Source organism: Volvox carteri (genome assembly GCF_000143455.1).
Source record: "Volvox carteri f. nagariensis unplaced genomic scaffold VOLCAscaffold_1, whole genome shotgun sequence".
NCBI classification, from domain to species: domain Eukaryota; kingdom Viridiplantae; phylum Chlorophyta; class Chlorophyceae; order Chlamydomonadales; family Volvocaceae; genus Volvox; species Volvox carteri.
This window is the reverse complement of record NW_003307545.1, coordinates 1,237,270-1,261,793: the sequence shown is the minus strand read 5'-3', so window position 1 is coordinate 1,261,793 and position 24,524 is coordinate 1,237,270. Positions and strand designations below refer to the sequence as shown.

Below are 24,524 nucleotides of genomic sequence, written 5' to 3'. Positions count from 1 at the left end.
AATAAATAATATCGGTTTGTTGTCCTGAACGGATGTCATCTTCTGAGAGAATAGTTCCCGCCAAGCCGGACGAGATACGGCAGGAGCCACAGAATGCCTTGTGCGCATTAGTAAGTGGGTTCGTTCCTTCGATTAACAACATCCCGTTTATCCGTTCTACTGCGCATTTAAGCTAGACAATTAGTGGCTTGCAACGAATTGCAATAAAGCTAGTCAACTTATGTTACGTTGCCCGTGCGTTACCGATTTTATAGGACAACTCCTGGTCCGTTTTGTCATAATCCTGGAGAGACGTAACTATAAATGCACTTGGTCGTAGTCCAGCATGGTCTCTGGGGTTTTCCGGGTAACACGGCCCATTTGTCGCTTTTGCTAAAAGAAAGGCTTGGTAACGATTACTTCGTCCTTAACAGCGATGTGAACAGCGGCAATCTGACTTATGACGGTATCGACGTCTGTGGCGATAGGCTTTATGCCCTCATCGAAAGAACGACAGAGTCCCTGGGCGCTGCTGGGAGCCCTGTCAGCGCGATTAGCATGATCGGCTACTCTATGGGTGGACTCATTATTCGTTACGTTGCGGGAAAGCTTTACGCTGAGGGAGTGTTTTCCCGTATCAGAGCGGTAAACTTCATTACCGTTGCCACGCCACATCTGGGAGCCTGGAGGATGCCTAGCAGCTGGTACAACAGGTGGGGTTGCCTACGTACTGCCTTTGCATCCATAAGCGTACATTGGTTAGAAGGGAAATGGGGAAACGACAGGCGAGTTTAGCATCGCCATGGGAGCGATGCCACGGAAAAGGGACATGACATGACAGGGTTTACAAACAGGGCAGCTTAGCAGCCGGCCACCACATTCCACGAACCGTCCTGAAGGGCTGGCAGATATACCCTTCAGCCAATGGAAAAACGATAACGGGAGTCATCCCCTAAGATTAGCTATACATCAAAATAGCTCGCTTGCCATCCACCTTGCCCCTCTGCGGGCCGCCGCCTCGCTATTCCCACATTACCGTTGCTGGACCCTCCTTGTCGCATTGGTACGGCATGATGCTGTGATACTCCGGAACCACGGCTCACCAGAGCATTCAATTACATGGTGCCTGTGGTGACAAGCCGATCCGGCTATCAGCTAGTGCTCCAGGTAGGAGCTGCAAGAAGGGGAGAGAAGGGGAGAGGGCCAAGGTGGGTCTCGGTCACAGCTTCTGCTTTTACCAGACGGGTCAAGCGGTTATCGTCGTCTCCATACGGCAATCGTACCTCGGAAATGTTGGTACACACGTTTTCTCTTTTATCCTCTGGCCGCTTTGTTTGCCACCAGCCCTTTCACGGACGAACTCCCCTAACTCACACTGGCTATCCCAGCGGCCAGCTGTGTGATTACACGGAGGTAATATTGGCCGTTAGTGACTGAAACAACGTCAGCTTATAAAGCTCAGGTTGTGTGTACCACGCCAAATTGATGTATCGTCTTGACAGGATAAGCACCTGTGGGGCAAGCCGCTGCTGTGCCTTATGAGCCACCCCGACCTTCTCTTCATGCAAGCGCTGCGGCAGTTCAAGAAATTAATGCTCTTGGCCAACGTGTTCCACGACCGGCCCGTGCCGTACTGTACGGCGGCAATACGACTGGAAAATCCGTATGAGAGGAATCTGCCAGTGGCCATTGACCCTAAGTACCCGAGTATTGTCACTACAACAGCGGCGGCGGCGGCGGCAGCGCGCGCCGCCGCATCTGTCGGCGTGAAGCCGGCCGATAATGTTGAGAATGTTACTTTGGTGACGGCAGTAGCGGCAGGATCGGCGGAGCCGCCGCTTCCCAGCGACCCGGGCGGCACCATTGTGGAGGTGGCCACAGCGGAACCGGCGGCGACGGCGCCACAACTGCCTCGTCGGCCTCTCCGCAGCACCTACCTGCCCTTTTTAATGGTCGTATTCCTGCCGCTGGCGCTTCCAGCACTGCTTCTCATGGTCATCGCGGGCCGTACACATCACAGCAAGATCATGCGTACGGCACTGGACTTCTCCTGGATCCAACGATACTACAACCCAAACCCGGACACAGCTGCTGTGGCGTCCCTGTCGGCGCCGTCGACGGAAACACCAGGGGGACTTACTGTCGCCGCCGCTGGCGAAGTTGAAAGGCCTGTCGCCTCAGCTGCCGCCGGTGGTGAAGGCGGCAAACAGGGCGGCTTGCCGTCTGGTATAGCGTGTCCATCTGCGCCGGACATGCCGGAGCGACGGTCCTTCAATAAGACTCGAATAACGATGCTGCCATTAGCAGCGGCATCAGCAGAAGTGTCCGGCGGTGATCGTGAAGGACCCGGGACGGGCGGCGTCATGACGGCGGCGCCAGCATCCTCCACGGCCTTGGGTGCACTGGACGACGGGGCGGACGGAGTGGTGGTTTCGGAGCAAAGCGTGCTGCTCCACGACGGCATCGTGGAACTTCCAGCGGAGATGCATCGCGTGCAAGAGTGGCTCGCGGATCAGGTGTGTGGGTGTGCTCGCTCCCCCGCCGGGGGGGAAGGGAGGGAAAGGGACGACGGAGCACGGCGGAGCATGCAGTAACCGCAATCCATGCCGACATTTCTCTTTCCCCGTTGCTGTTCCTTCGCCTCGTGTTCTTGTGTCTGGATTCCTTGCTTAACATGGGATTGTGCAGCCATTGTCTTTTGCTTCAGGACCTCAGGCCCACAGCGCTCCTTACATGGCACGTCTTATAGATCTAGTTCTTCCTCTCCCGCCGCTCCGGATTGGCAATGCTCTCTCCTGTGTCTTCAGAGGCTCTACCTTCCCTCGCAGTTGAACAAGTTGCCCTGGCATAAAGTGGATGTGGACTGCCGGGACCTGCACGCCCACGCAGCCATCATCATGCGCAACCCGGCGCGGTTCACCCACAACAAGGACGTTCTAGACTACCTCATAGACAATTTCCTGAGGACTTAAGAGGCTTGTGCGGAACTGGAGGACAAGGGTTGTGTTTCCAGCGCGGGGGGCCGCGGGATGAGATATACCCACGTAGGTCGTCAACAGCAGCAGTCCGCCCCGCCACAGGCACGAGGTGCGTGGTGTACGCCGCAACAGGTTTGGTCTTTAAGTGGGAAGGCCCATTTTCGCGCTGTATCGCGCAAGTTGTGATGGTCTAGGTGCTCCAAAGGGAGCGGCAGCTCAGTACGAGCGCCCTCGGACGCGGGCAGTGCAGGAGACGTCGTTGTGTAGGCCACAGTCGGCCAACCGAGGATTGGCGTCTACTGGATCTCATTTCGTATCCCAAGTGAGTACTGTACAGATTTGAAACTGATCAGGACGATTAATGTACGAATCACGTTTACAATGAGCCATGAAGGAACCCTTAATGCAGACCGACCTTTGTGGACACTGAAGAGGGATGTACGTGCTGAGCGCAGGGTGGAAAGGACGAAAGGTTATAGATGGGGGTGCTGCGACTCGTACGGCATGGCCCTGAAATGGCTGCCTGCCATCGCGCGAAATCTTAAGCGGGCCTTCGAAATGCCTGGCAGGCTCGCTGAGCGATGGGTCGGCAGAATGGCATACTAGTTAGGAATGGGCGTCGTTGTGGTCCTATCAACGACGATACGGATTTTTTGGGGGGCGCAGCGAGCTGAGGCCGCGTCCGTGAGTGGTGCGTGTGTGTGTGCATGCATGGTAGGCGGGCGGCGGCGCTGGGACAACGCGCCCTGCGCAGGCCCTGCCTGGTTAAGACCCGAGCTGCACCGGCCTGCTCCAGGGAGCGTTCGGCGTTAAAATTGTGGTGTGCTGGAATTGATACCATGTGTACATATGATGTGCTGGGAAGTGTTATCACTGGAAGCACAGACTGGAAGGACAGAACGTTTATCATTTGATGGCTGAAAGTGAGTGCATTTTGCAAGAGCGTATTTTGCGATAGGACACATACATGTCACATGTGGCGGTGCGCAGGTGGATAATTGCTTTGTGAACTGTTGTTCTAGTGATTGCCCAATGCCCAAGAGACCATCCGAACTTTGTGTGGGGCGGGGTTTGCAGCGAAGCCAGCGAGGTCTGAAGGCGTGTTCCTTGCTGGAGCTGTGCCGAACGCATGCATGCATGCTGCGGTAGAGTTCAAGCGCTTCGGCTTCATGGGGAATATTATGAAGAGTAGCGATGTGTACCGGACGGCATTGCATTTCCTGGGAGCTCCTCAGTTTCTTGTAAGTAGCAAATACTTAGCACTTGGCCTCGTCCGCACCCCGCACGTTCAGGCAAGATACGATGCTTGCACACGTTTGATTCATATGAACAGCAACCCAGATAGCACAGCAACCCACATCGCGGATAAAAACAAAAGCAGAGCTGTTGGCTCCTCGCTTAGGAAAAGCTCGAGTCCGCAATACAGTCCGGTTAACAACCTTGTTTAGGATACCGCCACACAGGCTATTACACATTGCTACTGCTCCGCACCGCTCGACTCGTCCTTGTCAGCGAGGTCCTAGGCACCCCTGCCAGTCGTCGTCGTCGTCGCCTTCTTTTAAGTCGCCTTCCCTCTCCTCCCGGACAGCAGCCGCAAAACCGACTCCCACAGCCCTCCAGCCGCATCCAGCACCAACGGAACCACGGATCGCCGGAACGTCACCGGCACGTAGCCCTCACCCTGCGGCAGGCGAGTCCGTGCGCATGTCCATAGCCCGGTGAAAACAACACCGGCGAAGCTCAACCATTTTCTCTTCCGCAATTTTTGCAGGCCTTATAAAAATAAACGGCATGCACCACCAATGATGGCAGGTAATATTTTTGCATTCGCTGCGTCATATACGCCCAAGGAAACCTAGAGATGGCGAGAGAGATGGCGGAGGCGGCGAACACGCAACATCGAAAAGCAATGACCCGGTGGAAAGCCTACCGAGACCTTAACGACAATGGACAGCCAAACGCGCTGGCGTACACCTTGCAACTCCTCCAGTGCTATAATTCATGCAAGCTGACTGGAAGAATCGAATGGGGCCATCCTCCCTTGCCTAGCCCTACCTGGAGTGACCAATCCTTGCTGAACACGTGGACTCGATCGGTGGGCTTGCCGTCCCGTGGGTCTGCAAGCGGGTACCCTGCCTGCGTCTGAGGGCCGGGTGCGCGTAGCGACGTGTCGGTACAATGCAGCCAGTCTTGTTTATATCCATTACCCCCATTACTCGACTCACCCACGCCAGGATACTGCCACGCAAGTTGTACGCCTCCAGCCCGTGCTTGCGCCTCAGCTTATCGGCGAAGAGGCCGCTGCGGTAACCAGCAGTACTGCAACCCACAACTCGGAAGCAGCGCCGCAGCGGCAGATCGGCGTGGGAAGGGGCTCTCTTCGAGCGCATCCTTTGCAACGTGACATTCAGCCCCATACCATACCGTGTCTCTGATGATAGACGCAAGTCTTAGGCCTCGGTCCGGTTTGGATGTTATTATCCCCTAGCCATGTTCATCCCCCCAACCGGCACTCCCAGCACGGAAGAAACAAATATAACCCCGCAAGAAGCGCAATCCGGTCAGCACGAAGGCCGCCGACATAAGGGCCCCCGGCATGAGCACCTCGCCTAGGTTCTGTTGGGCTTTTGTTCCGCTGCAAACGAATGGCACCTTCACCTACCAGTAACAGACTATCCTGCATTCATACCGGCAAAGAACAAAAGGAGAAAAAAAAGGAAGGATTGGATCAGGACCGCGTGATCGTAAGAAGGTGGCTTGAAAACCGGAGAGGCCACGATAGCCAGTGGATAAGCACCACACGTGTACACGCAAACGGGCGCTGCAGCAGGGAAAAGCCCAGTCAGCCTATCACATTGCCTCCTGGATTTCTCGTTCTTGGCCCAACTATTTTAAGAAGCCACAAATCCATAAACATCATCCCTTGGGTTTAGACCAGAAGAAAGTGTTCGGGACCTGCGTGCGTATGTGCATGGCTCACCCTCCCTCTCTCCAGGCAGCAGGCCGCGCCAACTGGAACTACTGCAAGGCCCTACGCTACGCGACCACCGTCACCGACCTGGACAGCCATGCGCCAAAGAAAAGCCTACACGCTGGCTACCTTGGCTGCCATGCAAATAGAGATTTGGGGTTTCAACGTGACCCCGCACTTTCCCCCCGAATGCTCACCTGCGTCCTCTGAAGTAATCCGGTCCCCGCTCCTCAAACTGGCGTTGAGTCATCGTATCGGGGCCAGGAAGCATGGACACCTGCATCACCCGACAGGCAGGCAGGCAGATAGGTACTAGGTAAGCAATCGCCAGACGGGTACGCGCCTTCAGCGGCGGGGTACCGCTGCGGGCTCGCCTCTGTTGTTTCCTTGAAACAAGAAGCACGTGCCAAGCTGTTGACACAGGCATCTTTCGCTTCGCCCGACCTGCTGCTCATCGCGCGTCCGGACGTCCACAACTACAGGCGGGGTTCCGTCCATGGCCTGCGTCGCAACGGTTGAGCAAACGAGGCGAGGGGGCAATATGGGGTTGGGATAAAGGAAGGTTAAGCTGATTTGTGGGACATGTCGGATTGACCTTGCTGACGGATGAAGAGGGCCTGTGGGCTGTGGCAGATGGCCCCGCTCTCTTAAGAGACGCGCCAGGTTGGCTTTAGACATGCCTCTGCCACCAAGGCTGCGGCGCTGCGGCTGACCTTCCTGGAGTGGGTGCAACGTGATAGAGTCTGTCTAGGGGCTTCACGTAAGCGCATTGAGTTGCCAAGTTGCTCACGATTGACGTGCATGACCCCTTCAGTTCGGAATGTGGTGTAACAGTCAAAATACGATACGTGTCGCCACGCATTGCAACCCCCTCAGTTCTCACCTTGGCAGCATTCATCCAGCCGTGCAGCTGCTGGACGGTTACCTCAGGCACCTACGCTAGGGACCGGTAAGGCGTGACACGGACGGGATCAGGCGGCTATCGCTGACGCGCTCCGCGGCGTTGCGTCAGCGGCCCAAATACTGCCCCGCCAGGAGGTGCTCCTGCGTCGGTGCCTTCCGTTGGCGGCATGCTTACATCTGGAAATTTGCTTCGGAAGCCCTCATACAGCTCATCTAACTTGTCAACGGAATCGCCGGGTGACGGCACGGTTGCCATGGCTAACTGTCGGGGATGTCGACGAGAGGCACATGAAAGACGACGGGACACGGAAAATGCATGTGGGCTTTAACTTGTTTGCAGTCTGCTAAGGTCTGGGTATCTGGCACGCGCACACACCAGAACGTCAGGGCGCTAGCAATGAAAGGGGACGGCTCATCCAGCACCATGCCTGGATGCTCTGGTACTATGAAATTGAGATTTTAAAATCCTGTATAATTACGCTGGACGGGGTCTCCAATAATTTATATGGCTGTTGGCATCTTATTTTGTCCGGCACCTCCTGCGATGAAGAAACGGCCCTCATGCATATAACCCTCTTGCTTTTATAATTTTATGTGTTCTGCTTCAATATCCTTTTGTTTTATTCACAGATTGGAAGTATTTTCCTGATTGGGCATACCCATCTCTACTTCCTGTGTCTTTTCAGACGACAGGCGTTTCGCTTCTTGTTATATCCTTGAAGTTGTCCTTGCTCCTTTCAAGTTCAATTGTCTTCTTTGCTCTGCAACGGGCCTGTTGAAGGCGGCGGCACCTCATAACAACATCAGAACGGCTTGACGACCCAGCCTGTAAGTGCATCCCACAACGATAATTTTCCATTGTCAGGGGTTCTTAAAGGAGCGGATAATAAAATTGAGGCTCTTTGCTAAAGTTCGGTCGTGTTTGCCGCCGCCCGAAGATGGAAACGTAGCCAACCTGGCAGCGTTGATGGATGTGTGCCGCGTTTCGCTTCTTATGTTATTTTTTATTTGCAAATGGCTCTCAGGAACACCGCTGCTCCTACTGCCCGACTGACCCTGTTCAGGATCCATACCCGTTAAGTCTTGACGGGGATGTTGCGTCCTGGCGCTGCCGCCTTTAACCCGGCGGCTCCGACCTTTGTATCGAATGGAGCCGCTGCCAGGCCACTGGGTGGCGGTGGTGGCTTTTGCAGCGCCGAAGTTGCCGCGATCGACGACATGCTTAGCCGCCTTTCACTGGCAGTAAAGGAGGAAAGCACTGCTGCGGCGGCGAAGCCAGCACCCAAGCCTGCCGTTTCGCCGAGTCCTGCCGCACCAAAGCCAGCGGCACCCGCTGCAGGCGGCATTAAGATTATCAAAGCAGGTGGCCCGGCAGTCGCAGGGGCGCCGGCGCCGTCGGGACCATGGGCTAGCGGCGCGGCTAGCTTCAGCGCATCAAAGTCTAATGCTGGTATTGGGCGTGATAAGGCCGCTGAGGAGATAGGCGATTACGTCAAGGCCCGCGGTGTTCCTGTGCTCAAGGTGCGTGTATTATGGCCATAGCTCTATGGCAGGGTTTTATGTCCAAAGCTTGGAGCTGATACACATGAATTTTATATGGCGATCCAACAGCGAGTCTTTGGTGAGCCATGGGTGCCGTATCAGAGGGGACCATGTATCAGCGGGCCTAGTTATGGATTGGGTCCCTATAGTGGTGCAGGTTTGCATCTGGCATGGTTTGCGACATGTGCTGGTAGTCGGCTCTTGCATCTTACTTTCACGCGCGCCAAGATGCACATCCAGCCGCATACACATTCTCGGTATGTTGATGACGCTGACTGTAATAGGCCAGCGTGCACCTGTCCCTCCGCCGCCGTATGCCACCGTACTATCCTTGGATTCCCCATTTGTTTCCTCTACAGTATGAAGCTATGTACACTGACCCGTTATTGGCAACCCACCTCTGCAGACGTCTGGCCTGCTGCGGAAGCTGGCCCTCATGGCGGATGACCAGAACAACGCCGTCGCTCGCGAGGTAGATCTGGGTGTATCCTCGTAGCTGCTGATGGTCGCTTGGGTGGAATGGATTATGCCAGCGTGGTGGCGGGTTGATATTTTTGTTGTCTGGTGGTATGCGTCAATGGTTCCTTTATGGTTCCCCCTGGGATACCGACTGCGGCCATACCGATTGCTGAGCCAGTTACGTCACTAATGAGCGCATGTGCATACTCATACACACACACCTTGTCCCCTCAGCTTTCGGTTTTGGCTCCCGATCCCTTTCCCAGATCGTTGCCTACAATGTGCCTGCTAGTCTGTTGCGGTAGTTGACACTGGGCATTCCAGCCTTGCCTATCTGGTATTAAAGCGTTTCCCGCACTGCTTCCTGCAGGCCGCCATGCTGGCATGTGCGGCACTGTGCGACAGCGCGGGGAGCGCGGTGGAGCCCTTCATGGCGCCAATGCTGCCCGTGTTCCTGGAGAGGCTGGCAGACAAGGTACAGGAAGTACATTGAGGAGCATTGCTGGAGCCTGGGTGTGGGACATGGAGTAGGGGGCTTGACAGAGGGTGGGCGCTCTTGAGCAGACGAGGTTGAAGCATCCATCCATCCACAGGCCTTCCGCATGTGTGTGCTGAGGTCCCACCGTCACTCTTATTTGGACTACCAAATGCCGCCTGCAGTGGGCTTGCGGAGACCGCAATATGTTGAGCCGTTCGCTGGCAGTTATCGTTTGGAAAGGCCTTGCATTACTTGCATGCTCTCAAAAGGAGCTTGTTGCTGTACATGCGGAACTCATGGCTTCTTTCTGTCCTGTGCAGACCTGTGACCATGTATGTGCTTTTACCCGTGTGACTGTGACCGTCTGTCTACCCCGGACTTCGTAGCCCAGTGCCTTCCTCGTGCATCAACCGTGCCCTGACTCCTCTGACACCGGCTGCTTTTCACCGGCTGTATTTGGCCCGCTTATCTTACTCCTGCTTTTGAGGCCACAGGCCACCAGCGTCCGCGGCGCAGCTGACTCCGCCTGCCAGGCGCTCGCCCGGCTCCTGCACCCTGAGGCGGTGCCACGTTCGCTGCCCGCCATCCTGGCTGGCACCTCACCCAGCCGCAAATGGCAGACCAAGGAGGGCGCTTTTAAAATCATCTCAACCCTCTGTGAGACAGCACCTGACGCAGTGCAGGCGGCGCTACCGGATATTGTGCCCGTGGTGGGTAGGGTTTGGAATGTCTGAATAGAAGTCTGGAGGGGGGGTGTTCGAATGGGGGGAACTATATGTAAAAGACAAAGCGCGAACTGCCGACCATCAAAGCGCTACCTGGCAGATGGAGCAGATTGTATTTTTTGAGTTAGCCGTTGAAGAAGCGGAGTAGCGAGGACTGGGTAGCATGAGCCGGGTGAAAAAGGATAGCAACGAGTGTGGGGATACTAGACCAAACATGTCTTGAAAGTACTAATAAATTCCACATGTTTGGTGTTTGTATGTGCGATCTGTGGATGGTAGTGTTGGTGTGGATTGGTGCAGCTGCATGGACCGTGTGAACACGGGCGCTAGGCGCCAGGCGCCGGTTACCCCCTGCGGATCAGGTCTCCGTAGGTCTCCAGCCTTGAGGGAGGTTCATGTGCCGTGTGGCCGCCTGCTTGCACATCATAGTTTACATTCCGCCGCCTACCGGCCTAGCTGCGTAGCCGTCCACCCATCTATACACCGACCTTCTTCTCTGACGACGTGTTTACTTGAGCTAACTTTTCGTACCATCCGTGTACCTTCTCACCCACCTACCGAACCCTCCCCGCTTTTGCCAGGTGTCCGATGGCATGGTGGACGCACGCGATGAGGTTAAGGCCGTGGCGGTGACGGCCGCGGAAGCCGCCTTTGCGCTGGCCGGCAACCGTGACATTGCGCCCTGCATCCCCTCCTTCCTGTCTTGCATCCGCAAGCCCAAGGAGACGGCCGAGGCCGTCATCAAGCTCAGCGGCACCACCTTTGTGCAGGCCGTAGAGGTGCGTCTGGCTGGCTGCGCTGCCGGTTGTTGATTTCGCCAGGTCTGCCTGCGCCTGTCTCCGCATGCCTGGTTGGATGGCTTTGGATGCCTGGGATACCTGGGGCTTATTAGCCTAGAAGCTGCTCAAGGCTCCGGTACATGCCGCTTGCCTGCAAGTACGACTCCCACAGGGCCATCCCGCCTAGGGCCGTCTGGCTCCTTTGTTCAGACCTCCTTTGTTCAGACCTTCCTATCCACTGCTGCCCCCAACAAGTCCGGATTCGGCAGCTCTGTTCCGCCTCGCTTCTCCCGCTCCTCGCCCGCTTCTCGCCTCCTCCTCACCCTCTATGTCCATATCTGGCCCTTTGGCCCGCTTGCGCAGGCTCCCGCCCTGGCGGTGATGTGTCCGCTGCTCATCAAGGGCTTGAAGGAGGAGACCGCCATCAAGCGCAAGGCCGCCAACATCATCTCCAACATGTCGAAGCTCGTCACGAGCGCAGCAGATGGAGACACCTTCCTGCCGAAGCTGCTGCCGCGTTTGGAGGTACGTTGGGCCGCGACGGGGATGGGCGAGCTGCGGCAGATTCGAGGCAGTGGGGACGTGGTGGCTGGGTGGGTAGGGTCCACGGCGTAAAGTGTGACATTACGTCCCCGCAAGAACCTGCGCTTTAGGGTAAGGTTGAGCGGCAGGCAATTGGGTACATCCAGTGCCCAGTGGTCTTATCGAGCCATCTTTTTTCTCCTGCCTAAGCTTTTTCACCACCACCCGTGTCTACATGATCTCTCTGAGCCGTGTTCATACTGCACTTCTGTGCGGCGCAGGCCGCCGCCAACGAGACTCCAGATCCAGAGTGCCGCTCCGTGTGCGCTGCCGCCGCCGCCACTGTACGGCGTGTGGCTGAGACGGCCGCCGCCACGCGCCAGGCGGAGGCGGATGAGCGCAAGGTGTTGGGCGAGGCGGAGGTGGAGGCCATGTTGAAGGAGGTCCTTCAGGTGTGTCGTAGTGGTGGTGGTCGCGGTGGTGGTTTTTCTGGGCTGCTGGTTCATTGGTCATTGGCAGCTGATTTGCGGATGCCTCAGCTCGAAACTTTACACATGTTGTGTTGATGCGGGCGCCGTCCTGGTTGTAATGGTAGCGAGGTACGAATGACGGGCAAGGTACCCGCTGAAGTGATATACGCACGGCTCTGGTTGTCCTGGTTGAGTTCCCGTGTCACACACGGCCCCGGTCAAGGGGTCTTCCCTTAACGAGGATGAGGAGATTGGCAATGCTGATCAAGGGCGAGACCTCGGCGTCGTAAGGGATTGGGGGAGTTGGCGGAACAGTGCGGCACGGAGTAGCTTGCAAGATGTACTAAGCACGAGAGTCTTCCTGTCGCTCTCACGCTGCTGCTGCTGCTGCTGTGATGGAAACTAGTTGGATGGTAGAAGTTCCCGACGAGTGACGTTTATGAACCTCTTCTTGGTCTAACCAAGTTTCGCCGCGAAATTATTTCCTTCAGGCCAACGGTGCCGACCCAGCGGACGACGACCTGCTGGCTACAGCCGTGTCGTACTGTGCCTCCATCGCCACGTGTCTGGTGAATAAGCGGGCAACGGAATCGTCGAAGTGGCTCGAGAAGGTGCGTGAGAGGGTGGTGCGAGAGGGTGCGAGAGGGGTAAGGATGTTGGGGGGGGGGTGTAGATGCGCGTCACCCAGCCCTCCTTGACAGGATCCCTGCCTCGCCTCTCCAATGCGGATGTGGTTAGAAGTCGCTTGATGAATTTGTGGCTTCTCCCATTCGGCCCTGCCGGTACGACTCTCCAACTCAATTGTGCTCTGCACCTGGTAACTCCCCGGCCATCTGGTCCCATCCGCGGTATCGTCCCTGTCCCGGGCACTGCTTTCTTTCCTCCCCACCCTGTCCTCCTTCCGGGCGCGATCCAGGCGCGACGTGCGATTTGGTGGCTTCGCGGTCCTGTTTGCAGCTGATCCTTATTCCACATTCCTTTCATTCCATTCTTCTCTCTCCCTTTTCGCTCTCACCGCCGTCACCCCGTTATCCAGATTGTGGAGCCGTTCCTGCTGCCCTTCTTGCCCGGCGGCGACGCGGCTGCTGCCGCCGTGGCTGAGTCCTGGTCCTCCCGCTGCGAGGCGGCCTCCCACGTGGTGTTGGACCTGGGGCTCAGTGACGATGAGGCGGGGGAGGTGCTGTGCAACTGCGAGTTCTCGCTGGCTTATGGTGGGGGTGAGGGGGGCGGACCGGGCCGCCGGGAAAGGGGGAGGCGGGAAGGGGCGAGGAGACGGGAGCTAGGAGGAAGGGTAGGGAAACACGTTGACGAGGACCGGAGGGGTTAGGGCCCCTTGAGGTATAAAAGAAGTTACCGGGGGAAAGAACGGCCGGGGAAAAGAAGGGAAAAGAATGGTGATTATATTTTTTGGGAGTTTATATAACTTAAGTGAATAGATATCGGGGTTTCTTACAAGGTAGCCCTCAACAAGGAAAGGGCATTGAAAGCGAAGGTGCCCTGTTTCGAGTATCGCTTTGAGTCTGGCAAATCCTATCCCGCCTCGCTGCCTCGGCAGTCTTCTTTCCACAACCTTGCCGCCCCCGTCGCCGCCGCCGCCGCCTCTGACACCCGCACCTTGCACCTGCTCGCTGTCGTCAGGTGGCAAGATCTTGCTGAACAACGCACGTTTGCGGCTGAAGCGCGGCCGCCGCTATGGTCTGTGCGGCCATAACGGCGTGGGCAAGACCACCCTCATGCGCGCCATCAACAATGAGAAAGTGGAGGGCTTTCCACCCAAGGAAGATGTGAGTTGTAGGATAAACATGGTGACTCTCAGTCTTAGTGCCGCTTGGAGGGTTTGTAATTAACTACACACACACACACTCTAGACCCTAAGACACCGCCACTTCATTGCTCTTGGAACAGAATCCCCACATCCGATCCTTTACACAGCTGTTATTTGTACCGCATTCCATTCCACTCTCCGGTGCTTCGCGCGCGGTATACACACGACTTTTATTACTACTACTCGCTCCTCCCGCGTTGGCCTGTTACGTGGTTACGTGGATAGGTGCCATGCCTTTCTTTACACGTGCGCAATACCCTCTGCTGGCCTTGTCTCCCACCCACCCACCCACCCACCCACATGCCTCCAGGTCTGCTCCGTGTACTTGGAGTCGGATATCGACCCAGCCTTGGCAGAGGTACCCATTGTGGATTTCGTGTTTAAGGACCCCACTCTGCAAGGTGAGTACACCGCGTCGCGTTATGCCTTGCGTACTACTGCTGCGTGCCAGCTTCGCGGCTCGCTTCATCCTATAATGCTTTCATGTGCTATGTTTAGTGCGAGCTTCCACGAATTGATGATACGGATGATGGTCTTGATTGCGTGACGGCATCTGCAAGTACTGTTAACTTCAATCCAATGTTATAAGTGGGTTTCTGCTCGCGTCTCCTGTACTCTCTGCAGTCAAGGCGCAGCCCCCCAGCATGGAGGAGGTTGTGGAGATGCTCAGCAACGTGGGCTTTGATGAGGCCAAGCAGAAGCACCAAGTGGGCTCGCTTTCAGGCGGATGGAAGATGAAGCTGGCGCTGGGTGAGCAGAGGGAGTGGGTAAACAGGCTGTGTGATCACGACCACGATTGTTGCCGTAGTTGCAATTGGGGCTGGGGAGCGTAGGGGGCGGCTTAACGCGTTTTTTTCTCGGAGGACGCGGTGCTCGAGTGTGGGCTTCCAATCTTCGTGTGATGATAAACCACACGATCGAAGGTGTGGAAGTTAAGAAGACAAAGGAGGCGAGGGGGAGACAGGGTCTTTGGACTTGGACCAGCACCATCCGCCCAATACTCTTTCTTGTCGTGCCCTGGTTATATTTGGCTTCCCGCCCCTTGGGGCTCGGCTTTCCTTTCCTAACTCAGCACAAGACTTCGACAAACCCCCTGCCTGCAGCCCGCGCCATGTTGATGAAGCCCGACATCCTGCTGCTGGACGAGCCCACCAACCACCTCGACGTGGTCAACGTGGCCTGGCTGGAACAATATATCACCAAGGTACGACAAGTACGGCGGCCGCACTGCAGGTTATCCTACGACCTTTCATTGGTTTTTTAATAATGAACGTGAACATACTGCTCGATGGTCCTTGCTGGCCAGTGAGTGTTGGCTACCGGTAAAACAACCTGTGTTGACGTGTGTGAATGCAGGTGGTTCCCCACGTCACCTGCCTAATCGTATCCCACGACTCGTCCTTCCTGGATAATGTTTGCACCGATATCATACACTACGAGAGCCGGAAGCTCAAGTACTACCACGGGAATCTGTCCGAGTTTGTCAAGGTGCGTGTGTGTATATGCGTGTGTAGCCGTGGTAGGATCCCCGTATGATATTATCTTCATATCTTCAAATTAACCAATTGGTTACTTGACCGATTGATCAGTGTCAACTCGCATTACGTTCGCGACTGAAGTTCCATTGTTTTCCAACGCGCGGTCGCCGCAAGCTGGCATTTCGCTGGGAAGTAGCTCCCCCCTCTCTCCCTCCTCCTCACTCACGCACACCCGGAACCGTGGTTCCGTTGGGCGGGACATTTGCCATACAGGTCAAGCCAGAGGCCAAGTCGTACTACACGCTTGCCGCTGCCACGCTGCGCTTCAACTTCCCTAAGCCCTCCTTCTTGGACGGCGTCACCAGCGGCGAGAAGCCCATTCTGTCCATGAAAAAGGTGTGGCGGGATGGGTTGGTTGGTTGCTTGGGGGATTGTTGCAGCGTGGACCGAGCAGGAGCGTTGGGGCCTTGCACTACTTCGGGGACTTGGGAACCCTAACCCCAATCGCAGTGGTGCTGAGTCCAATGTCTGGGGCTTCTGCTGGCGCAAGCTTGTGCCTCATTTTCTGAGCCTTGCTCTTTCTGTGCTCTCCTGCTCGCTTCCCTTTTTGCGTGTGCAGGTGACGTTCACCTACCCAGGCGCCCCCAAGCCTCAGCTGGAGAGCATCACCTGCGCATGCCGCATGTCCTCACGCGTCGCCATCCTGGGTACGCAGGGGACATTTCTCTCACAAGCCACTTGTTGGGGGCGGATCGTAGGGGGGTTAACGCTTGCAGGGAGGTCGGGTCTGTTGTTTACGGGGCCTCGGCTGCAATTGTGGAACCATGTTCGACTTGGGGAGAGAATGGAGGAGAAAAGCATACGTGGGGCAGCAACACGCGTACCCATCTACGTCGATTCAGTGTTGCTGTTAAGAATATGAACCGTTCCTTCAACAGTTGCTACGCTTGGAGGGGATTTGAAGCAGGCGGAATGATTTGCGGAGCCAGTCGGACCATTGCTCTTCTTGGACTTGCTTGATTTTGAAGGAAAAAAACGTCTGGCCGAAGCGTCTCATGTTTCCTCATTTGCCGCGGGACCTTCCATGCAGGCCCCAACGGCGCGGGCAAGTCCACGCTCATTAAGCTGATGACGGGCGAGCTCAAGCCAGACGTAAGATGGGGGGGGAGAAAGTGGGAAACGGGTGGGCCTGTGGACAAGTACTGCAAAAAACACACGAGAGACACAGATTGCCATCTCATCCTTTCCTATCCCATTGCCTTTCGTTGTATTGTTATTAAAGCCTCCACCCTAGTCTTGCAGCTTGTCTTTCCTTGACCGTACCCTGCTAATCCCCCTGTTTACGTGATTGCAGACCGGCACCGTGTCCAAACACGTCAACGTGCGTGTGGCCTATGTGAGCCAGCACGCGCTGCACCACCTGGAGGACCACCTGGACATGACCCCTAACCAGTACATCCGGAAGCGCTACTCCAAGGGAGAGGACAAGGAGGAGGAGCAAAAGGTGAGCTGCCGGGCAGCCAAGTTGGGGCCGCGACGCTGTCTTATGTTATCTCGTCTGACCTTACCTTACTTGGTGCGGCGAAGGCGGCCGCCCCCGACCGCCATTCCGTACTTAGCACCGAACGGGCCTAAGTACTAATCAAGCTGTGGTGGAATGCCTTGTCATCGTGCCTAATAGGTTACCCGCATACTGACTCCGGAGGAGGAAGAGGCCATCAAGAAGCAGATCTGGGTCATTGACGGGCAAAATCGCGTGCTTGAGAAGCTGCTGGGGCGGCGCAAGAAGAAAAAGAGCTTCGAGTACGAGGTCAAGTGAGTTGTCTTGATAAAAGAAGCTTTTTTGTTGGCACGGAGCTGGCTGGAGTACGGAGTTGCGGACGTGGGGGATAGTGGGATGAGAGGACGCACAGAAGCGGGAACAGTTTGGAGAGCAGGGTCCGGTGGATTTTCTAAGGGGAATCGGTGGGCTTGAGGACGCAGGTTCTTCGCCCAGCAAGTCGTGGCGTATTCCGTTGTGCCACGCCACGGGTGCGGGGTCCTCGAGGGCCGTGGCGCAGCGCTTGCCGGAGCGCATTGTTTTGCTTGCTCTACTGACCTTGAGCTTCCTTGAGCTCGCCTCGGCATCTTATTAACGCTACAGTTACTGCATTGTTTTGCTGTTGACCTTGTCGCGCTTAGGACCACCAGCACCAAAGTCCCCAGAGCTACCGCCCCAACCTCGCTTGGGTTCGGCCTAGCCGTTTACACCCATTGTAAACCGTACGTCGCCTGCAACTAACTGCAGCAACCGCTAACCGCTGACCACCAGGTGGGTTGGTCTGAGCTCCATCGAGTTCAACCGCTGGATCATGCGCGAGGTGCTTGTGGAACGCGGCTTTGAGAAGCTGTGTCGCGAGATGGACGATAAGATCAATGCGGAGAAGGGGGAGGCGGCAGCACGCCCGCTCACGCTGGCGTCTGTGGAGCAATACCTCCAGGTGGGCCGCAATGCACATGCACATATGTGTGTGTTGGCATGTGTTAATATAGGCCAGGCAGGATCGATCCATGAGGACGGAACCGAACCATGACGCAGACAGGGCAAGCAAAGTGCGAGTCTCAGGGATTGGGTGCGCGCAAGGGTGCGTGTGGTCCTGACCTAATCTCCTCACTGCATGAAAACAAATTCCATCGGTGCGTGTTAACCACCGCCGCCAAAAAAACAACACCAAACAGGACTTTGGTCTGGAGCCCGAGTTCGGTACCCACAGCGCCATCCGTGGCCTGTCGGGCGGTCAGAAGGTCAAGCTGGTGTTGGCGGCTGCGCTGTGGCACTGCCCTCACCTGTTGGTGCTGGACGAGCCCACCAACTACTTGGACCGTGACTCGCTGGGCGCGCTGGCGCAGGCCATTAAGGAGTTTGGTGGCGGCGTGGTGATGATCAGCCACCACAGCGAGTTTGTGGGGGCGCTTTCCAACGAAATCTGGGACCTCAAGGTAACATTAGGGTTTAGGTGTTCAGGGAGGAGGCAAAGTGAATTGGGGAGGTTGAGAGTGGCGGGAGTCGGCTGTGCTGGATAGGGATTCGGCTGGGGGCAGCGTTGGCCGGATAGCTTTACGTCTTTAGGAGCTTGATTAGGGGAAGCTTGAAGGAAAGGGGAGGTAGGTAGGTCTGGCAAAGCGGAGAAGGGTTGGGTCACGTTACCACCACCACCACCACTTGTCTCGTTGCCGTGATTCACGCAGGATGGCAAGCTGTCATGTCACGCCAAGACTGCAAAGGACGAGGAGGGGGGCGACCAGCAGTAGAGAACCAGCTGGCCAACTCCGCCAGATTCCGTTTATTGTTGGCCCGTTGTGTGGCACAACACGCGAGCTTATGCGCGTTAGCTACACTGCGCTGCCAGTATAGCGTCTACACGTCTTTAGTTAGGCTCTGCGCGGCTGGTCCAGTTCTTCAGGCAGAGGCTTGTGTGTCGGGGTCGTAACTCTTGGCGACGTCAGTGAGCACAGCGCGTGGTATGCAGCTTGCAGTTTGGAGAGCGGCAGCCGTGGCCGCGGATTACAGGAATGCTGCAGTGGCACGGAAATTTGCTGTAAGATGGAGCTGTTATATCGGCGGACGAGGAGTCCTAGAGGTTCTTCAACATGCGGCCGTAACGGCGTCCACAGCGGATTTGGTTGTAAGACAGATGGCTGGGAGACAGAACAGCACGGAAGCGGCCGCTGCGGGGCGCAGGTTGAGCAACCAGGCACGAAGCCGTTGCGTCGAACGCAGCGATCTGTCCCGCACGATGGGCAGGGCTTTTGACCAGGTAACGGCGACAAACGGGATGACATTGCCCAAGGGAGAGAGAGAAAGAGACAGAGAAAGGGGAGAGAGAGGGAGGGATGACAGGCGTGAACAGATGGATACAGGCGTGGGCTTTGAGGAGAGCGATTAGGGAGTGTGTGTGGCAGCAAGGCAGCATGTCTGCTTGTGGTTTTTTATGTGTGTGGCTGGCGTGTGGGCATTGTCTTGTCGTTGTCCTTTCCTTCTTTTTCCTGAGTGGAGCTGAGATAAGAGTGCGCGGAGAGGGGTGAAGAGCGGAGAGGCAGCGGCCGGTGGCGGGGTGCACCCGCCATAAAATTGACTTTTTTCACATGTGAAGTCAGTGCTCGTGTTTACGCTGGGTGGAAAACCCTTCCCTCCGAAAAGCATACGCCGGGGAAACGTAGCGCTTAGTAGGGGCGGGCTGCGTAGGCAATCGTTCAGTTGCTTGTCATTGGCGGGCATTTCAGCCGTGGACATGGCATGGCTGCGGTTGCATAGTTGCAATGGGTGGGGCACAGGCTGCTTCGGGGCCAGTATTAATCTCTGTTTGGAACCGACTTGCGTGTGGTGGGATATAGGATCCATAACGGTTGCGGTCGGGGGCCTGTGCACGCCACGTAACATGCAAGAGAACTGTGCGGGAGGAGGAGGGTAAGGGTGTCAATGGCAGTCCGCGCGTAGGTAGAAGCATCCAACCGTATTCAGGTATTTTGAGGGCTGATTAAGGGGGAAAGCAAACCTGAGAGGAGAGTGACAATTTCCTATGGTTGAGCTTGCCCGCAATGCTATTCAATACGCATTTGGACGATTAGCAATGGAGATCCTTACCGTACGATATAGGCGGGCGCGCCGTACGGGGCGTTTGTTGCGCGCGGTCCACAGGCGCGCCCGTGCATTGTGTACGGATTTATTGGTGGCAGGTGTAAGAACGACCGTGTTAACAATGGGGCATGCTCGGGACGAACTCTGGTAGTGAGGACACCTCTGCTTTAGTGTTGGCACTGTGGCAACCGAGTGCTCTTCGCTGGCCCACCTCAAGACGCCATCCAACCAATCTCCTCGATAGATATTCCCCTCGTCGATATCGGCTTTAGGACATGGCGGAAGGAAAATGGAAGTCGCTGTTGCTTGGATGGTAAATACTTCTCTCGAAACAGGGACGCGCGGGTTGTCGAAGCCAAGCTTCTGAATGTACTAAGGAGCACAATGCAGAGGTAATTAAGCTGCCAGGGCAAAATATAAATATGCAACCTTTAGCTGATAGCAGCAAGTACCCTTTTTAGACAAAAGCTTTTCCTGGGCAAAAATGTCACTTTCCGGCTTCTTTACCGTGTCAAAACCGTACAACCCCATGTACTGTGGGCGACGTCCAAGAAATATGTGCACGACAAGTGACTTACAACACATATGTACGGTAGCTCAGGGTAGATCCGTAGACTCGTATTGTGGAAATACATCATCAATATTAAATCGTTTCGGCAATGTAACGGAAAATTATCATAGGACCCCATAGCTCGATAAGGAGAGGAGAACACCTTACGCACACACACACACACACACACACACATCCCTACACGTATCGAAACGCCACGCAAACCGGGCCTCCGGCAGCACCTGCACTAGTGACACCACATAGCCATCACGGGCGCGCACCACCCGTGGCAGTGGCTTCATCTCTCGCCCCTCAGCGTGTTTAAGTAACACCTGGCCGAGGCCTAGGATTTGCAGCACCGCACGTTTGACGGATGTGGGAAGAGCGGCTCAATTCATGCAGCTTGTGCCGTCTTTCAGCTCCTAAATCTTTAACACTCTGCTGTGTTGGCGGCTTTAACTGACGAACATATGCGACACATTCCAGAACGTAGGGACGGAGAGAAATCTTCGGGACTGAGTTCAAGAATTGGGTTCATTCTGAAGGGGGAAACGCAACATCTACGAACGGCAACCAACTTTTAGCACATTTCTTCGTACCTGTACTACATCTCAAACAAATGTACGGCAATGGCTTATCTCAACAGGAGAAAACTGTAAGAAAAACATGAGATGGGCATCATCATCAGAGATTACGAGAGTACTTCAAACCATTGTGAACTAATTTTCACACGTTTTTTCGCACACACTCTCAAAACAGGAAATGTTGTTTCTCTGCTCGTATGTTTACCTTATCCTTCTCAAATGATACACACAAAGAAACCACCCTAGGAACTATGCTTTGGCCCCCTCTCATATTCAGTACTTCTCAGGACTTAGCAGCCCCGGGGCCAGTCGCTCCAGAGCCGGATCCGCCCAGACTACTTCAAGTAGGGCCACCAGAAAGGTTTCCCGAACGGGCACCACCGCCACCAGCGCAGTCTGTTTTGCTTTGTCCTCGGTGCTGCGGCTCGGGTGTACTGCAGTCCGACGGCCCCGCCGCCACTGCGCCTGGCGACGGCGGCGTCAGCCCTGCCGGCCGCGGAGGGACCACCGCTGCGACTGCTACAGCCGTCGCTGCTACAGCCGCCTGCGCCGCCATGGCCTTCACCCCCGCGAGTTCCACGCCGTTCTCGTCAGCATCCGCTGGCGGTCCGCTGGCGGGAGCCCCAGCCGGGTCGTCGCCGTTGCCAGCAGTGCCGCCTCCGCCTCCGCCGCTCCCCGCCACCGCTGTAAACAGCGACAAGAGGTCAGCTATTCGAATGTGGCGATTGCCGCGCCCAACTCGCCGCTCGCTGCCTCCGCCACCGCCGTGCAAGCTGCCATGCGCAGACCGAGCCCCCAGGGATGTCGAGCGGCGCGTTGAGAGCGGGAACGCCGACAGCACCGGCTCGCTGAGGTGCTCCGGAGTGGCACCCTCGGCGCCGTCGCCCGCCTGGCTGATTCGGATGCGTACGACAGGTGACCATGCACGCGTGAGGATTCCGGCGCTGGCGTCAGCATGGCAGGCGCCTGCAGCCACCGCCGCAGCGGCGGCTGTGCCGCCGCCGCCACTGCCAGCGGACTGCGCCTCCTGCTTACCAAACGTGAAATGTGGCTGTACGACAAGAGCCATTGCCGTCCAGTCCAAATATTCACTGTTGTTGACGTTATCTGGCTTCAGCGGCACTGCCAGCACGCACCAGTACTCACTGTCGTACCGTTGGTCGCCGCCGGTGTCGTCCTGAGAATATCCATGTGCTGTACGATTGCCGCTGTGTCGTACAACTGAGTGAGCCGGCGCTTCAAGGCAGTACATGGGGACGTCGAAGAGAGGGTAGACGGCACCATCCCCTCCCGACCTCCGAGCTTCGCCCGGCTTCAATACGACATGGCCACAAAGGTACGACATACGGGAGGGCAATGGAACTATGCCAAAATGCCAAGGAAGGTAAAGCCGCCCTGTTATGCCATCTCCTATATAACAGGAAACCCAGGTACTGCATTTCTACATATATTTACATTTTTTTCTGTAAACGTTTCTTTCCTGTCTTACTGTCGACCGTACCTGCGGCCAGAGTGGTCTCCACATTGCTCGCTGCCGCTCCTGCTCCTGTTCCCTCCATTGCTGTCCGACACGAAGTACGACAGAGAGGGAGGTCAATCACAGTGAGGCGAAACTAGCAATCCACCCTAGGATTACAGGAACGTGCGTTCGAGGTGTGAGCAGCTGGTGCTGTTTTGTGACGAGAGAGGGCTCCAAGATATGTTTGATATAATTCGTGTTGCAGGGGTGGTCGACATGTGCACTTGTATCATCCTTCCCCATAACACCTTAACCAGCTCTCTGCCATATTGCAACTGCCGTTCCCATATGGCATATGTGCAATCGGCCGGTCTGTCACCGATCGGTAACCCTCCAGCCCAACGGGTCAGTAAGTTGGGGCAAATTCGGAGGGTTACCGAGGCCTTTACCCAATCGAAGAGTTGCCCTACCGATTGGCTATCCTACCAATCGGTTACCGGCCGGGACAAAACTCGGTTGGTTGTAATGAAATGGAAGGTGCCTAACCATGCATTAGAAGTGCCCTGTCTTGCCTACACCTGGTTCGGTGAGGCGAACGACCAGACCTGCCTGCTGAGCTGCTGCGTGCTACTGTGCTGGCTCACGAGTGCACGCTGACAGCAGGTGGGAACTTTCCTCAGAAGGCCCCCCCCATGTTTACGTCTTTTAGGTTTGATTTACCGCTGCACAGAGGTAAATTTCAAAACTTGGACCAAGCTCTCAAACCGTTTTAGGATCCAAAGCTCGTCACTTCACCTTGGGGTGTAATAACGAGCATCCCTAACTAAGCCATCATACGCAATTACTCGGCCCGGAAGTAAAATATTTAACTATAAAATTTGGTGGTTGCAACGTGCTGTATATGGAAAATTACGCTAGAGGACCTTGTTCACCATGTTCACGCAGAATTCACACCCTGGAAGAAACAACTAGAAATATAAATGTTTGTAGAAACAGCGGCACACGCGGGTCCTGCTGGGTGGTGCGAAGTGAAGCCCTACCTTGACGTGTCTACGAGCAAGGAGGACGCCAATGACGCTGAGAACAGCTCCCTGCAGGGTGGTGGGGTCGAGGACCGGGCGCAATGAGACCACAAACACCACTCGGGGCACACACTGGGGGCATCAGGCTGCGTATTTCCCAGTCCTGGCCTGTAGACGTGACCCCCTATGTAGGCTGAACCTGTCTCACATGTGGGACTTATGAAACATGTTTGGCAACTCCTAGTCCTAGGTTCGACGTCCACACCGCCATACGTGTGTGTATGTGCGTAATTGTTTACACCTTGAGCTGCGTTATCGGTGTTGAGGTGTGACGGGCCCTGAAGGGCCCCCAACTGCGGACCGAAGGAGCAGGCATACAATCAAACTCCTTGGACAGAAAAATGTTACTAGTTATAAATGCAAATTGTATCAAAAGACGAGTTATCGTTATGCCTGGTCGTTTCATGTGGCGCCCCTTGATATGTTAACCCTTGTGTTCGACTGCCGCATGCATGTCTCGTGAGTACGTGGCAGGATGCTGGCGGAATCCTATGTTGGCAGGATCAACAGCCTGGGTCATACATGGTCAAGGATGGATGTTCATAAAATTTTGCCTGAAACTGCGGTGGGTGCATGCGGGGTCGGAACCCCAGCATCGTCCCGTAACTACCTCTACCATTCGCTATGACCAGGAGGCTCTAGGAGCCAGAAAACGTGATCTTAGGTTGGAACGAAGCCCTACTAGCACCTTAAGTACTTTCACGCGTATCAGACAGCGGCCGCACGTACAAGACTGATGATTGGCCACATAATCATGGGTCTCCTCTCAAAGAAGCCGACCATCAAGGCTCCAGTTCCCCCGAGAAATATAAGCGCTGGACCACAGATGGAACCGGTTGTCAAGGATGGGCTGCATAGCGATGGACGCTCTGGCGAGGGCGCCAGCTGCGCTGGTGGAATGTAGAAGACGTAAGCCATCGTCCTGTCCTACTTCATACTGAAATGGCAGAATGCAAAAAGTAGATGTTACAAATCACGTCGAAAGGGTTTCTATTAGGATAAGCGCTAAAGCGTGTGCCATCGGTTTGGTTTTCGCGCGACAGGACAGCGAGCAACTCCGCTACATTTTCAAAAAGATGCTGAAGTGGTCAAAATGAAATTTGAATACCTAAAATTCCGTAT

General features: G+C 55.7%; 4 protein-coding genes across 4 annotated transcripts; 2 read left to right on the top strand and 2 right to left on the bottom strand.

Moving 5' to 3' along the window:
* Positions 1-537: 537 nt before the first annotated feature.
* Positions 538-2,951, top strand: VOLCADRAFT_85900 (uncharacterized protein; the record flags this gene model as incomplete). The annotated part of the gene is made up of 4 exons (XM_002945997.1): positions 538-692; positions 1,086-1,146; positions 1,482-2,495; positions 2,787-2,951. The coding sequence occupies 4 exons, from the start codon at positions 538-540 to the stop codon at positions 2,949-2,951; spliced, it is 1,395 nt and encodes a 464-aa protein (XP_002946043.1).
* A 1,564-nt stretch (positions 2,952-4,515) lies between these two features.
* VOLCADRAFT_85899 (uncharacterized protein) lies at positions 4,516-7,087 on the bottom strand (the record flags this gene model as incomplete). The annotated part of the gene is made up of 7 exons (XM_002945636.1): positions 4,516-4,638; positions 5,013-5,099; positions 5,183-5,276; positions 6,126-6,205; positions 6,373-6,429; positions 6,812-6,862; positions 7,007-7,087. The coding sequence occupies 7 exons, from the start codon at positions 7,085-7,087 to the stop codon at positions 4,516-4,518; spliced, it is 573 nt and encodes a 190-aa protein (XP_002945682.1).
* A 2,726-nt stretch (positions 7,088-9,813) lies between these two features.
* On the top strand, positions 9,814-18,810 carry VOLCADRAFT_72263 (uncharacterized protein). The gene is made up of 19 exons (XM_002945996.1): positions 9,814-10,020; positions 10,617-10,814; positions 11,178-11,339; positions 11,618-11,807; positions 12,341-12,417; positions 12,843-13,017; positions 13,445-13,590; positions 13,942-14,036; positions 14,275-14,381; positions 14,735-14,835; positions 14,988-15,119; positions 15,383-15,505; positions 15,729-15,816; positions 16,200-16,261; positions 16,464-16,613; positions 16,791-16,924; positions 17,421-17,589; positions 17,828-18,088; positions 18,338-18,810. Exons 2-19 carry the CDS (start codon positions 10,629-10,631, stop codon positions 18,398-18,400), a joined length of 2,421 nt encoding a protein of 806 aa, XP_002946042.1. The 5' UTR covers positions 9,814-10,020; positions 10,617-10,628; the 3' UTR covers positions 18,401-18,810.
* A 2,391-nt stretch (positions 18,811-21,201) lies between these two features.
* VOLCADRAFT_85897 (uncharacterized protein) lies at positions 21,202-22,206 on the bottom strand (the record flags this gene model as incomplete). Its single annotated transcript, XM_002945635.1, has 1 exon — positions 21,202-22,206. One exon carries the CDS (start codon positions 22,204-22,206, stop codon positions 21,202-21,204), a length of 1,005 nt encoding a protein of 334 aa, XP_002945681.1.
* Between the last annotated feature and the right edge of the window lie 2,318 nt (positions 22,207-24,524).